At 46.6% G+C, this 15843-nt stretch overlaps 1 protein-coding gene across 2 annotated transcripts; it reads left to right on the forward strand.

Annotated features, from left to right (window-relative positions):
• The first annotated feature begins 44 nt into the window (after window positions 1-44).
• On the forward strand, window positions 45-15843 carry BRAP (BRCA1 associated protein). 2 transcript variants are annotated; one of them, XM_064466032.1, is made up of 12 exons: window positions 45-176; window positions 410-568; window positions 1348-1549; window positions 2353-2542; window positions 4025-4138; window positions 4643-4791; window positions 7040-7115; window positions 7760-7898; window positions 8391-8500; window positions 10133-10222; window positions 12125-12228; window positions 13441-15843. In XM_064466032.1, the coding sequence occupies exons 1-12, from the start codon at window positions 95-97 to the stop codon at window positions 13799-13801; spliced, it is 1776 nt and encodes a 591-aa protein (XP_064322102.1). In that variant the 5' UTR covers window positions 45-94; the 3' UTR covers window positions 13802-15843. The 2 variants fall into 2 exon arrangements, with proteins under 2 accessions (XP_064322102.1, XP_064322103.1); XM_064466033.1 differs by lacking the exon at window positions 45-176 and having other exon boundaries at window positions 481-568; window positions 1278-1549.

Here is a 15843-nt window from a genome sequence, read left to right on the forward strand (position 1 = left end):
CGGGGTCAGAGGGGAGAGGTGCGGGAGGCGGAAGCGGCGCCTCATCCCCGTTGGCCTCCTCGGAGCGCGGCGGCGGCTCGCGGTGCCCGGGCCCATGAGCGTGTCCCTGGTGGTGATCCGGCTGGAGCTGGCCGAGCACTCGCCGTTGCCCGCCGGCTTCGCTTACAGCGCGGCCGGTGAGTCCCTCCGGCCCGGTTCCCTCCCGCCGGAGAACGGGGACCGGTCGCGGGTCAGCCCCGGCCGCCGGGGCCGGGGTAGGACGGGACACTGTGTCCTGCCCGCGGTCCCCCGGTGCCCGCGGAGCGGGTCGGGGTGCTCGTCCCGGTGCTGCCGCCGGGTGCCGGTACCGGGGCTCCGCTCCCACCACGGCGTCCCAACGTTTTCTTTTTTTTCTGTTTCTCCTGCGCAGCCCCGGAGATGGCTGCGGAGAGCACCGGGGCGGCCCCGGCCGCCGTGCCCTCCTGTTTGGAGGGGAAAGGCCCCGGAGAGCGGGCGGCCATCCTCCACCAGCACCTCGGCCGCCGGGAGATGACCGACGTGATCATCGAGACCATCCAGCCGCGGCCAGGTACGGCCTCGGGGGAAGAAATGCCTCTTTTCGGGTCGGCAGCTGTCGCCCACCCAGTGTGTGGGGAGCCGGCGCCTCCCTGGCGCTGGCCCCGCCGGTGACAGCTGTCTGTCAGCGTGGGGGTGGTGGAGGTGCTGCTGGGTTTGTGGGTTTTGAGTCCGTCAGGTGGTTTAGTAAACAAGTGGGGAAGCAAAGGAACGTGTGTTCGGGTGCAGACGGGAGAGCTGGTTATCGCTGGTGGACATTTCCCGCGCTCTAAGGGGTTAATTTACTTTGGGCTATGCCACAGGCTGGTTGGTGTTTTGCTTGCAAGCATTGCAGGCCCTTAGGAATGGGACTGTTCAGCTTTGCAAATGCTGAATTCCCTTATAGAGGGGAAGTTTCAAGACAGAAACTCCGCATCAAGCCGAATGTCTGAGCTGCCATCAGAGCGGTGCAGGAGGAGCAGCTGGCTCGCTGCTCTCCTCGCCCGTGCTCAGCAAACCTGTCCTGGTTGCTTCGTGTTGATACCGGCGCCCGTTGGGATTTCTCCAGGCATAGTATAAAACTTGCCTGGCTTGATCCGCAGCACCAGCTCCTGCCAGGGGCTTGTACCAGATGTCTGGCAGCTCTGGAGTTCCCCCTGGAACAGCAAAGATGAGAGGTGTCTCGTTCTGTTGCTTTCCAGGGTTCTAATCTGACTTCTTGGGGTGTTGTTGTCTATGTGCAGGCTGTGCTTAGGGAACAGCAGACATTTCTGATGCGCCGTTAGTAATGTGGAAACTTTTGATTTGTAAAAGATGAAACAAAAGCTGCCATGGAAGGAAGAAAATCTTCAGAGGCTGCATCTGCCGAGGACAAAAATAAACATGACGATCAAAGCAAAGAGCGTGAGGCTGCTCCAGACTCACCTTCAAAACAGCTCCCTGACCAGATTTCCTTCTTCAGCGGGAATCCCTCAGTTGAAATCGTTCACGGCATTATGCATCTGTACAAAACAAAGTAAGAATGCTTGACTAATTGTAGCTCTAGTGGGAACAGTACTCCTGAACAATGCTGCCACCCGGAAGGATGAGTCTGTCACCCGAGGCTGTGGCTCCTGAGCTGGGACAAACAGGAAGGGTGACTCGCAGCTGGGAGGGCAGACAGGTCCTTGTGTTCATGGTAGAGCTTGAGGCTGGCTTGGGTCTCCCAGCTGTGGGTGATGCTGCTCCAGGTGGAGAGGGCTTGTGCTGGGGACCTGTAATAGCATAAGGTGAATGTGGGTTCCTGAAAAATGACTTTAGAAAGCAGGTTCTCAGGGGATCCCACAATTAAATTGTGATCTCTGGTGGGAGATGTCTGAAGTGGATTTCAGGGATTACAATTCCACACCATTCTGCTACAATTGTGTGAGAACTTCCCTTTCAGATCTTCCCGAAAGCTATCAGGAGTGACAAAATGTGCATTTGATATAGTAACAAACATTGCTCACTTGTTCTAGGAATAGTGCTGAGCATCTGTAGCTTGCCAACTTCAACTGTGTTTATAGAAAAACAGGTGTCAAATTATTCCTGACAAAACCGTTGTTTCTTGGAGCTGCCCAGTTTAATCCTTTGCCAGAGAATAATAGTTTCACGTGGGTACACTGACTGCTTAGCACAACCCCTTGCTTCTCTTTCTTAATATTTACAAATATGCAGAAGAGGGTTAAGATTGACAGCAAAGCCATGGTAGCAACCGCAGCTGTTGGAAGCGTGATGTATCCAGCCCTGCCTTTGTCCCCTCTGAAATGACATGCAGTTGTGTTACTGTTGCCTTATCAGCAAGATGACCTCTTTAAAAGAAGATGTAAGGCGCAGCGCTATGCTGTGTATCCTCACGGTCCCTGCTACGATGACCAGTCATGACCTGATGAAGTTTGTGGCCTCCTTCTATGAAGTAATCGAGCACATGAAAATCATCCGAGATTCCACTCCAAACCAGTACATGGTGCTGATAAAGTTTAGCTCACAGGTAAGAAAAGCTTGAAGTCCCTTTGCTGCAGAAGGGACTGCACTCTCGTATGTAGCTGCTGATGAGGAGTGCCGTTTGGCTTCACTGGCCACCTGTTAGCCAAGATTGCACTTTACTCTTGGAGAAACAGCCCTGTCATGTCGCCCAGAGCTTTCCTGGGGCTGCTGACTAGGATTAGTCCCACACCTTGACCTAGAGAGGGGTGCCATGTTCTAGTTATCCTGTTTCTTGTTGGCAGGATATTTTTAAAAATAGTAAGGATACACAGTTCTCCACTATCTCTGAGAGAGTGGCGCATTGTACTATGCTGAACGGAAAGGGCCCAGCTGGTCGGGCTTCGTTTGTATTTTAGGAAAGATTCGTTCTGCTTTTCTGAGGAGCTGGGTGCTCTCACAGCCACTGCCAGAAAAGGACAGTCTTCCTCCAAAACGGAGCATCTAAGGGATGAATTGATAATCAGATAGCACAGTTTGAGGCTCACCAGTCATCTTGAACTATGTAGCTTTGAGCATTGCCCCCAACAGTTCCTGAGTGGGCCCTCTCACTTGTACCTTCTTTTCTCCCAGCTGCAAATGACTTATTTTGGGGTTGGGGAAGAGGTTTCCCCCACCCATGAATACTGCATGAGATATTTCCCATGCCTGTTGTGCAGATGCTGTATTTGTGTGTGTTTTCTGCTATTCGCAGTACTGGCAAAGATGCACTTCTTTTGTATGACTTACCAAATTTCATGGGCAAATATCTAGAGCTGGACAGCCTTGCAGCAAATCTGAAAACTCAAGTCACCCTGAAATACCTGTTTCTTAGGAAATTCCCTGAAGCCCTGTTCCCCAGTGACCCCTAAAGGCAGCAAAAGCAAATCTCATGGGCTTTTATGCTTCTGGCTAGAGTGACCAGGACTATGGGAATGTAGTGTTCAGCTAATTTGCCTCAATCTGGTGTGATTGTGAGAGAAAGGGTTTGGGGAGGTTACTGAGTGAAAATGGATGATGTATTTGGCAATTTTTGTTTACGTTCTACCTCTTCACAAGTGACTTTTGGGCATGGTTCAGAGCATGCCTGAAATGGATCCTTTCCCACAGTTAAATTGTTGTTCCTTTCCCTGACACAAGTGTCTGTGTCCTGCAACGCGGCCCTCTTAAACTTTTGCAGAGACAAATTTGCTTTGCAAATGCACTGAAAATGCTGACAAAGGGCAAAACAGGTGCTGAAGGGAAATCCGTTATTCCCGCTGAATGCTCAAGTATCAGAGTAGCTGTCACTGCTGTGAACTTCACTACTTGCCTCCAAGTGGTAACACTAAACCCAGTGCCAAGATGCAATGCCTGCTGGCAGGAGCTGACTGTCTGAAATACTTCCTCTGGTGTTACAGGGCTTGGTGAAGGGGAGAAGAGAGGATACAGCCGGCTTCTCCTCCTCTTCCTCGGTTTTATCACCTGCTAATTTTCTCTTTTTAACTGGCTTCCTTTGTTTTGTGCATAGGCTGATGCAGATAGCTTTTATATGACGTGCAATGGCCGGCAGTTCAACTCTATAGAGGAGGATGTTTGCCAGCTGGTGTACGTGGAAAGAGCTGAAGTCTTCAAATCAGAAGACGTAAGTTTGTTTTGTTTTGTTTTCCCTGCACTTCAGAGAATTTTAACAGGATTATTTGGACTGGGCAGAATGCTCCAAGAACTGCTGAACTGTATCAACCCAAACCCTATTTCCCATTCCAGTACTGCCTGTACTTGGGAGAGTTCATCTGGTGACTTCATGGGCTTCATCCTTTGCCACTGCAGCATCCCTGAGCTAAACCTGCCATGGGTAGTAGATCTAGTGAATCTAGAAAACAGAATGGGGCTGGTGACAGATGCAGCAGCTGCACTGAGCCCATGCTGTGAAGAGGATTCTGGCTGTGGTCTGCTGAATGTTGTGGATCGCTTTCTCTTTCAATAAATTTCTAACTGCTGTGTAGCCTCACAGGATTACTTTGTAGTGTTTTTTTGTACTCTAGAACCAGCAGTAATGAGACAGAAATTTGACTTTTTCTTATGTGGGTGTGTAATGTATCGTGATTGGAAGGTGCTGAGCAATTTGTCTCTGCTTGTTCTTTTGAAGGGGGCTAGCCTGCCTGTGATGGATCTGACAGAGCTCCCAAAGTGCACAGTGTGCCTGGAGAGGATGGATGAGTCCGTGAATGGGATCCTTACCACGCTGTGTAACCATAGCTTTCATAGCCAGTGTCTGCAGCGGTGGGAGGACACCACGTAAGGCACTTTTCTTTATTTCCACATCTAAAACTCTGTTTGAGTGTAGTGAATATGTGCTGACAGGACTGGTTCTGCTCATCATAGTGTGGGGGCAGGAATTACTGCAAGTTCTAGTGCTCTTTTTTCCCGTTAAGGGACTTCCAGAGAGGAATCTCCCTGCCAAAAGTGATTGAACGATGTCTCCCATGGACCTCACTGCTAAGGCAGGAAGGGAGTTGTAGAGTAATGCTGATTATTTTAAAATATTGTAGGATAAACATGCTGGGGTAAACAGCACTGGATGCCCACACAGCCCTGTTTCACTGAGTCTTGTGTATCTATCTGGTCATTTGTTTCCTCAACACAGCTGAGGCTGTGCTGTAGACAGATCTGCACATCCAGCTGGGGCTGAGGAGCCCGTCTGGGAGCCCTGCAGCACAGCAGTCTTGCCCGTTGTGCTTAGATGCTGGGAGAGGATGAAGAAGAGCTGGGCAATAGCAGGCGTACAGGGGGACAGGACTGGAAAGTGAGACAGAAGGGAGGTGGGGAAGGAAGGGATAATGACAAGATCGCTCAGTAAATCGGGAAGGGGAGGTGGCTGCTCTAGACAGGCTGTATTATTCAAGGTGGTTTATGGGCTGAGTGATGGGAGGCCGTGTCACTGGCTCAGTGTGACCCTCCATGGCACTGGGCAGGGCTGGGGGTCAGACCTGCATCTGTCCTTAAAGCAGCTCTTCTTTTCACTACTGCTAACCCTTTCCTGTTCTTGCTCTTACCGTTCTTCACATCCTTGTAGATGGTGCTTTCAGTGTGTGTGAGCTCCTGTGTGCAGAGCCCCCGACTGGCACCCAGGTGCTGCTATCAGTTGTGCATATTTTGCATTCTTCCGGACACTGCTTGCTCTTTTACTGCACATCAGGGAGTCGTAGATACTGCATCAGAATGCTGCCAATCTTCGCTGTGTTTTCTTCTCTGTCACTGGTACCCCTGATTGCCTGATTCTCTGATGGAGTGTGAGGAAAATTTTAGGCCTCTGCTTATCATTTGTAAGACAGTGACAGAACCTCGGTAAGATTAAGCAGATTTGTAGCTATGCAAGTTTATGGGCTGCTTTGCTCCATAAATCAAAACTAGTTTAAATTTGAAGCAGTGGAGCTTAGCCAGTGTAGGAGCAAGATCCAAAATAGCACTTTAATATCTAATATACAATTTAAGCAGAATTTATGCTCGCAGTCTAAAAGAACGATAAAAGAAAATCCCTGTCCACTTTGCTTAGGCGTCACGGAGGCTGTAAGTGTCTGAATTGGTATAGAAAGCTGACTGCAATCCATTTGTCTTCTCCCTTGAATACTTCTGCAGCTTATCCAGCAGCTAACAAAAAATATATAAACTGTCCTGGCTACAGGATGCACAGCTTCAGTTACCCTGCTCCCTAGCTGAGTTTCTAGTGCTTAAGGTCTGGACAAATGTTCCTTCTGGTCTTGGGTCTTCTGTCTTTCTGGCAGCACAGTGGTAGAGTTTCAAAAGAAATGATAGTGGGGTGCCTGCTACTGATTCTTTTAGGGTATGGCTGTGGGATATTGTTCCTGGAATGGCTGAGACTGAATCCATCCAGTTGGGGTGAAATTGAAGCATCTCCTCATCTCCTTAGGGTTGTTTTAAGTACTACGGTATGTTTGCAAAGTGCAGGTACCTCCCTCTGTTACTCGGCTGTCCTTAGCAATGTGTATTTACAGCATCCTTCCACAACAGTGTGTAGCTGCTGCATAAAACCCTGCAGGTGATGGAAAACTGAAGATGTCAGTTGGCAGCAATCCGGAGGAGCAATGTTTAGAGATGTGTAACACATCTATACAAGTGCTTCTTGCAGTGTTTATGGCTGAGGCAGGGAAGTGTTTCTGGAGATCGGTCGTGGCTTTTTTTGCTTACTGGCAGAGGCTGAGGTTGCTGGCAGCCCCACTGAGGCTTTTGGTTGCAGATGTTCTCTACACCTGGACTGCAGCAAAACCAGATCAAGCTGAGACTGTGTAATGGCTTCAGAAGAGCTGTTCTTTGTTCTTCTGTCACTTACTGGCTTTAAAAACAGTAGCCTTATGTGGAGTGGAGGCAAATTTGAGAGGGGTAAATGTGAGCTGAGAGATGCATGCATGTAAGGAGTGTCCCACTGCATAAGGCATTTAGGTTGAGCTCTCTGGCTCTCTTTTTAATTACTGTAATATTAAGATGGAGCTCCTTGTGTCTAATCATGATGCTTATTGCCCTCTAGGTGTCCTGTCTGCAGATACTGCCAAACGCCTGAGCCAGTGGAAGAGAACAAGTGTTTCGAGTGTGGAGTTCAAGAAGTAAGTAGGTGGGTGGATGGTGAGTGAGATCTGGACTAGATCTGACTGCACAGCTGCTCTAGTTGCTTTTGGGGTTAATTCTGTGGCTGCTTTTGGCCTGATTTTACCAGTCATTGGTACATCTGCTTTCCTTTTGAGTTGGAATCAGTACTGGGAAGGGACCTTACCTTCCATGTTTCCTATTCTGACAGATGTTTCTGATTCTTAGAAAGAAGTATTAGCACATAAGCTGATCAGAGCATGTGAGGTAAGGTGAGTATGATAGGAGGCAGCTAAAGTAACACTGAACTTGGTGGTCCCTTCTAGTCTGTGCTCTGCAGAGCTTGCTTTTGTGGTCCTGCTGAGGTGCCTCATTCATTAGTCAAGGCCATTCTTCCATCCATGCTTGTGATAATCTATCGATGTACCCATCACCTGCAAGCACAATTGGCTTGAATGAGCAGGTACCTCCTTCTCTTCAGCCTGCCAGCTGAGCAAGGCTTCGAAGAAGGAGAGGGGAAAAACAGATGCTCTTCGCCCTCTAAGGAAGTGACCGGATGTACACAGCATCAGTGGGCCACTGGTGTCAGGTCACACTTTCTCAAAGTGCTGATACCACTGCTTGACAGTGTTGTATGTACAGAGCTTTCTCATTCTGTTGGTAGAACCTTTGGATCTGCTTAATATGTGGGCACATAGGCTGTGGCCGGTACGTGAGTCGACACGCTTACAAACACTTTGAGGAGACCCAGCACACCTACGCAATGCAGTTGACCAACCACAGAGTCTGGGACTATGCTGGAGGTAAGAGCCCTGTCTTCCCCTCCTGTAGGATGACCTTGTTTGTAAAAGGGCTTTTGGGACCATTTAGTAAGAGTACTTCTGACAGAGTTTGCTTGGAGATTAAGGGGTTTGCATCTGTACTAATACCTTGTCTTTTGGGAACATCCATCTCCTCTCTAGTAGCAGTTTTTGTGGGTCTGTAGCAGATGGAGGAGGGAGAACATGATTCTGTAATGAACTGGGGCAGTCCTGTAGTCTCTGTGGAATGTGTTTGTTACTCCCTTTCCATCAATTTGCCCTGAGGTATGGGAATGGGCTGTTGTAATAAATATCCTGTAAGGTGTCTGTGCGAAGTCTGCTAAATAACAAATACATCTGTTGTTGGCTTTCTGCCTTACTAATATGCTGTTGCAGCAGTCTGCATGGTTAATTGTGCTGCATAAAGTATTTCCACTGGTGTCAAGCTGGGTGTTCTTAAACTAAAACTCCTGTGGTTGAATTTTCTGTCTTCAGATAACTACGTCCATCGCCTGGTTGCAAGTAAAACTGATGGGAAGATAGTTCAGTATGAGTGCGAGGGAGATATATGTCAGGAAGAAAAAATTGATGCCTTACAATTAGAGGTAAATATTTTGGCTTGTTCGACTCTGCATTGTGCTGCTGTGTGGAATTGTTTCAAATCCAGATACGACTACAGGAAAATTACATCATCTAATGCAGCAGACCTGCTCCCTGCATGTCAGTAATCATCTTCAGGCAGAAGCAGGATGTTTTTTACTGCCTCTTTTTTTTTTTTTCCAAAAAAAAAAAAACCCCAAACAACCAAACCTTGGCTCTGCAGAGCCAATGCAGCTAAGTGTAAGCTGGCTGCAGTGTCATCCTGTAGTCACTGGTAGACTGAAGATTAGCTGGTTATGCTGCTACAAACACTCAGGTCATTGGAGAGAGAAACGGGTCTGAATGCCAAGACTCACTCACCAGACCCTTCCTAGTGGATCTGTGACTTGGCTTAAGAACCGGGATGTGTGTGGAACTGTCAGTTTGAGTAGCTTAGCTTGTAAACTGAGCAAGTACGTAGGAATCCATAGCTATCCTTGGCTATCAGAGGAAGCTGACAGGCTTGTCTGATACCAGCCCTGTTCTGCTCCCTTCTCTTGAAGAGATGATGATTCTTTTGCACCTGTTGGCTCGCTTCTCCTATCCTAACTAGGAGGGTAAAGGAGAGCAACTCAGAATTATTGCTCCACTGAGCAGATACACCGCAGCATGATTTCAGCTGCATTAGACACAAGGGTATCTGAGGAGGAAAAGCCCATAGAGACCAGACTTTGTAAGCTTATTGCTCAAACAAATATTTGGTTGCTTTTCCTTGAATTTTCTGAGTAAGGTTAGATGCTAAACCAGCTATTTTTAACCCTTCTTCTGGGAGGTTGGTGCTTAAAATATGAGACCTCTCTATCTAGCTTATCAGTTCTAAATATTTCTAAAGAGAATTAATTTGGCAGTGTATTTTGGTGCTCTGATATTACTGAGGCTTTTTGCACGTTTAATTCTGTAGTGAATGCCTAATTTGGTGCTTATTAGCCTGATGATAAGAAATTATCACATTTTCCAACCTTCTCATAACTCATTTGCAGAACCAGGAGGGGAAAGATGGGATGTAAGGCCTATATCCTTGGTCAGATGCCAAAATAACATTGGAATGGACTGTGCTAGTTGGAGAACAGTAATTGTGAATAGTTACATGCAGCTGAGGATGCTTTCGTAGAGACATTCTTACAGTGAAGCTAGATACGTGCACTTACCCTTCTGCCCTGGTTTTGGGCTGTGATGGGGAACTCAGCAGCTCAGCCTTTGGGATCTCAGACTCTCATGACAAGGATGGTTGTTGCTTCATTTTCCTGTGGAGTGTAAAACTTGTAGAGATTCATTGCTACTACTGTGAAAAATCTCTCTCTTTAAAAAGTTTTTGGCATGATACTGGGTACAGCTTGGTGGAACTTTTATTTGATCCTTGCTGTTGTGCTCTGAAGGCTTTCCTTGACTTCAGGAAATCAAGTGATTTGATTTTTGAAATTAAATTGGTGAAACACATCTGCTGGATCTGCAGTTTGCATGTATGTTCAGAATGTCCTGTATGCTCAATTTCATCTGATTAAATTGATTTGTATATTGGAGTCCCTTGGGCTCCTTAATCAGCATAGCCACCCTTACATAAAAGCTGACTGTTCTGTGTATATCTTCTGTGTTTATAGTACTCATATTTGCTAACAAGCCAGCTGGAATCGCAGCGAATCTATTGGGAAAACAAGATTGTCCGAATAGAAAAGGATACAGCTGAAGAGGTGAGTTCTGCTCTGGGCATGTGCCTGCTGAAAGAGGCCCCTGGACACTGTTAAGTTAAAAGGGAGATGGGCTGTTCAGTCTCTCATACAGGCTGAATGTTGCGTGACGTGGCCTCGCATAGCCTGTTTCACTACCAGCTGAGAAAATTGGCTCCAAGATGTATCCCTTATCTCAGTGCTCAGATCTAGCAATTTGCTGCTCAGTGGTGCAGAAGTAGGTAGATTGCCACCTAGATTGAAGGTTGATTTAGATGTGCTGCTCAGGAAACTGCAGCAGTGGTGAAAACAAGTCCGTGCTGCTGCAGGATCCCTGCTTGCGGATGCCATCCGTCTCACCCTGACATGTATCTCTAGGGATGGTTAGTGTAGCATAGACAATATGACTTTAATTTGCTTGGCTGCAGAAAGTGGTAGCAGTCTTTCTGCTCCAAATGCATATTGATTTGCCCTTTCTTTTTGATCCCCTCTCTCTCCTCATCACCCTTTGGGAAAAGTTCAGAGTCTCATCCTATAAAGTGTTCTGTAGGCAGGATGCTTCAAAATGTCATGAGCAAAAATCTAGTGAGAATATTTTAATGCTTTTCACTCCACATAGATCCTTTCACCTAGGTTTAAAGTGAGTCAGGATTTAGGGTTGAGTCCTTAACTGAACTTTCTGCATGACTTCTAATTAACCATTTTGTATCTGCAGTTAAGTAGCATTGTAAGTGTAGAAATTATGACTGTTGAAATAGTGGTCATTTACCTTGGTCTAAAGAAGAGTTCCACAAATCTTATGGAGGGCCCTATAAAAGATATAGCAAAAACTGTCTTGCACGTGACCAGGAAACATGATCCACAAAGCAACTTCAAAGTGAAACAACTATGATATATGCCCCAAATGTGGTTTCATGTTTAAAGATCCTTACAATTCTAGCCGTGGCCCTCGCTCCGCCTAAGTCTTGTCTGGATCAGTGCCACTATGCAGTGTATTCCATTATCAGCGCTCAGGCTACTTCCCCCAAATTAACCATCAGCTGCATAAACATTCAGTGATTAAGGCCGGAAGGCTTAAAACCTGCTGTGCATTGACTCTGGCATCAGTGAAGGCACCATGTGTGCTGACACTGACATTTATCCAGATTGCTCCTCCAGAAAACCATTTTTTCCCTTTAAATTCCTGTCTCCACTACATGCAAGCGTGCTTTTGGCACTAATGTAGGGAAAACAAGTATTTCTGTCTATAAATCTCCTGTAAGTCTTATGTTAGAGGTTTTGGCATGTTCTGTGCAGTGCCTAGAGAACAAGAACTTGGTTTTCTTCAGCAGTAGCAGTCTCGAGTTGTGAAGTAGAGGGGAAGTGGAAGCCAGTGTGTGTTTCTGTTTGCGTTTTGCATGAGTAAGATATTCGTGTCAGTAGGTCACTGCCTTATGACAGCAAGCTGCTGAGTCAATGCTGAGCGAAGTAGCATGTTAATTTTCAGACTTTGACCATACTTACTTGAAGTTTACTTTAAAATGAGCAAAAGCCTGACATTGTAAAGCCTTAAGATGGAAATTTAAGTTTGCTGACAGATACAAAAAAGTCTGAGAGAATGGCAAAATAAGTGCTTAACTGCAGTCAATAAGAAGTTAAGGATCTGGTGTAGCTTGTGTTTGAATGGGGTGCCTGGCACAGATCTGCAGCCTGAGTTGCTGTTCTGTGTGAGCAGCTTCCACGGCAACATGGTTCCTCATTGGGTACTGCGAACTGTAAATGCAGAGGGTCTTCATCAAAACCAAGCCTTTTCTTGACTCAAAGCTTTTGCTTACCTGGATATAGTAATCGGTCAAAGTCTAGAAACCACTCCAGAAAAATGAATGTCATAATGAAAGTGCACAGGACTTTGATCTCTTTGAAATGCCTGTGTGTTTGTTTTTACAGATTAACAACATGAAGACCAAATTTAAAGAGACCATTGAGAAGTGTGACAGTCTGGAACAGAGGCTGAATGACTTGCTTAAAGAAAAGCAGTCTGTCGAAAGGAAGTGGGTACCGCTGCCAGGTTTAGTTCCGTGCAGCCATTAAAACTCTGCACACTGACATCCAAAAAGAAAAAAAGCTTGTTATTCCTAGGCAATTTTGAGCTATTTAAACTGGTATACTGAGAACACAGCTTATTTTAAAAAAAAGCTCTCATTTCTGTAGGTGTTCACAAACTGAAAGTGCCTGTTGAGTGGAACACAGCTTTTGGGCTCTTGGCTCTTTTTACATGGTCTGCATATTTAGCATTCAGTAATCCTCCCTCTGCCTGCTCAGAAGGAGACGCCAGTCTGTTTCACAATTGGCGGATACATCCAAAGGGAAGAAAGGCAGCCTAACAGAGGCATCTCACCCAGCACAGAGCAAAACGTAGACCTTGGGAAGTGCCTAGATGAAAGATGTCAAGCATGGGGACTGTGCAGATCAGTGTGTTCCAGCTGCCTAGGTGGGACCGCACGCTCTGTTCCTCCTAGCCCACCAGGCCCCTGGCACTGCTGCCTCTCCAGCAGTCCTGGTTGGAGCAGGACACCCAAGCTAGTGAGCTGTGGTTCATGCAGCTCACCCTAATGAATAGAAAGGAGTCAGCAAACTTCAGGGCAAAAGAACTGGGTTGTTAAGAGCAGGGAAGCATTGTCTGTGAAACATGAGGTTACTGATATCCTTGTGGGAGCACCTTGCTTCCAACTGAAGTGGTATCTTTGGGGTCTTGTATTCAGAGTGTGCTGGGAGCCAGCATCTGGGAGTCCCTGATTGTCCTCAGCTCCCTAAGGACGCCCTTTTTGGCGCCTGTTACGTCAGTTGCAGATGCATGTTCAAGGTTACAGTGCCATGCTTCCACACACGCCCTGTCTGTTGCCTCTGTTGGCCTCTGGTACAAGAGGGAATTGCCTAACTTGCAAGGGAAGGGATTCTCCTGGGTTATGCAGTTGGAGGAATGAAGGAAGGGATTCTGCTTCACATCATATTTGATATGCAGGCAACTCCATACAGACAAGCAGGTGTTAGCAAGCCTTAAGCTGGGTAGAAAATCCTGGGGGAGATTTCAGAGTCCTCTTGTGTTGCCTCCCTTTGCCAGAAAACCAAGTTCCAGGTGGGCTTGGTGGGGCTGGGGACAGCTGGGAGTCAGTTGCTCTAAGAGATTGGAAATAAAAAGGATGCAATGGTGTTTGATCTTGGTATAGTGCACTGCTTTCCTGATGTGTGCTTCTATTTGTAAGGTGTTCTCAGCTGAATAACAAAGTGGCTAAACTTTCCAACGAGCTGAAGGAGGAGCAAGAACTGAATAAGTGTTTGCGAGCAAATCAAGCCTTGCTTCAGAACAAACTAAAGGAGGAGGAGAGAGTGTTAAAAGAAACCTGCGAACAGAAGGACCTGCAGATCTCTGAGATCCAGGAGCAGTTGCGGGATGTCATGTTCTACTTAGAGACGCAACAGAAAATCAATCACCTCCCAGCTGAGACCCGACAGGAGATTCAGGAAGGACAGATCAACATTGCAGTGGCATCTTCTGCCAGCTCCTCCACAGGGGGCACAGGCAAACCTTCTTCCAGGAGAGGCCGTGGCAAGAGGGGCAAATGAGAATCAGAGTGCCCTGCTCCCAACCTGAAACTGGCCTTGCTGGTGGTGGGCCAGGCTCACCTCTCGGGACTCCGGCTGGGAATGCCCAGTTCACTAAAGCTCAGCTAGAAATTGTCTTCAGAGCTGCTCATAAAACTGGCTGCCAGTCAGTGGAGGTGTCTGTGGTATTTAAAAGCATTTCACTGCACTATTTAGCTGTTTTTAGGCAGATCTTAATGACCATTTTGCCTTCCTACCTTTTCAAAGCCCCTCCTATCATGCATTTGACTTTCTTCTTGGAGAGCGTACTGTTTTGGGTGGTGGGTGTGTACATGTTAAACATCGTATTCCCTAAGGGGATGCTGTAGAGTAGGCTAGGCCCAGCCTGTAAAGCTTCTCCGGTTCTTCTCCTGGATTAAAAGTATTCTCAACTAAAATTATTTTATTTAATAAACAGTGTAAATTAGATTGTATACATCTCCTTTAAGTATGTGCAGTCCTGACACTGCAAACTGCTAGTGCAGGAGTAGAACTGTTATTTGGAAGTAAATAGGAGTGAGGTGTGGAAAATAAACCATCTTAGTGGCGTAAGAAGCTGAATGACTCCTAAAGGCTTGTAACCTAGGATATTAAACGCTTTAAGGGACTTTGCTAATATCTCTTTCTTCATTTTAAAGATGGCCCTTGAAAGGCCAGTGCTTGCTGTCTTTGGGGCAGAAAGCATGGAAGTTTTATATTCTGGAAGCTGTTTAGTGTGATTGTTTTACAGGCGTTTCTACAAATTAAACAGAGCTGTCTTTGCAAAGACGGGTACATGCTATATATTAACACTACCACAGTGTCTGATCCTCCTGGAGTGGGGTGCGTATGTGTTCCCTCCATGAGCTGTGCTAGGGGTGTGTTGGCATAAGCTCCAGCGCTGCAATCCTTGAAACGAGGTGAGGAGAATGACTAACGCTGTGTTTTAAAACCCCCCTTCCTACGTGCCTGTAACCAGCCTTTGCAGTAGCTGCCAGCCCCCACCCGCAGGGCTGCAGTGCTCTGGTCCGGCATGGAGCTGAGCGCGCTGCCCTGCGACTGGACCCCCGCCGCTAGATGCAGCTGTTGTATCCAGTTGCTGTGGTCACTTAGCATGGCCTGTTCTGCTCTGAAATGTGCTCTGCCCAAAATCCCAGCTGGCAAAACTTTTGTGTTCTTTGCCCCAAAGCTGTGCAGATCCTATAAGGAAAATCTGAGGACAAATCAAGGTGAGGGGGTGTGTGGTATTTGTTGGTTTTCACTTAGACTATATACCAGGCTTGATGTTCTGGGGTGGGAACAGTTTCACCCTGGCTGGAGAAGCGACTGTCCTGGTTACTGTGTTGTGCTCATCAATCGGAGCATTTTAAGGCTATTCCTTTATTAAAAATGGCTGGGGGAGTCCTGCAGTTGTTTCTTCAGGCCATAGTATGATCCTTTTCTGTTGTTCAAACTGTAGGAACAGCCTTTATCTTGGTCTGTAACATTGAAAATGCAGCTCTGACTTGCCTGCTCCAAACTGGAACAAAGAAATAAAACAGCTAGTCCTTTATTGCTGGAAGTTGTTCTTTTTGGCCAATTGAAAGGAAGGAGTTACAATAAATAAGAGTGACTCTCAGAAGGTGAGTCCTTATGATCTGCTTCCTGACTTTATGGACTGGAAGCATTGAGCTTCCTCACTCTGAAATACAGGGCACTTGTTTGTGGACTCGCTGCATCCACTGCTTGGGTTTGGAGATCTGCCCCAATCATCTGGAACTTCTACCTTTTCTAACTTTATAGCATGAATGTACACTAACTCTTTTCTAGTGTGTGGATTGTACAACCAGGCTTCTGCCTTCTGTAAATTATTCTAAGGACCTAGAGATGTACAGCACAGCTTGCTCTCCTATAGAAACTATTTTATTTAAGATATATTTTTACACCATCTAAGATGCTGTGACCTTTTGCTGAAAGCTTGCTTTGTGTAGAACACTAAGATGCTGTACTGTATCTTGGAATTCATTTTCAAAAAATGTGATTGAAAATTAAACCAGCGTGCCGTA

This window comes from Phalacrocorax carbo, chromosome 15 (assembly GCF_963921805.1).
Source record: "Phalacrocorax carbo chromosome 15, bPhaCar2.1, whole genome shotgun sequence".
NCBI classification, from domain to species: domain Eukaryota; kingdom Metazoa; phylum Chordata; class Aves; order Suliformes; family Phalacrocoracidae; genus Phalacrocorax; species Phalacrocorax carbo.

Bases quoted from the DNA above. Each gene is read 5' to 3' on its own strand.
- BRAP (XM_064466032.1), top strand. From the start codon at position 95: ATGAGCGTGTCCCTGGTGGTGATCCGGCTGGAGCTGGCCGAGCACTCG. The intron at 2,543-4,024 runs GTAAGAAAAGCT...TTTTGTGCATAG, and splicing joins TGATAAAGTTTAGCTCACAG to GCTGATGCAGATAGCTTTTA. The intron at 4,139-4,642 runs GTAAGTTTGTTT...GTTCTTTTGAAG, and splicing joins AAGTCTTCAAATCAGAAGAC to GGGGCTAGCCTGCCTGTGAT.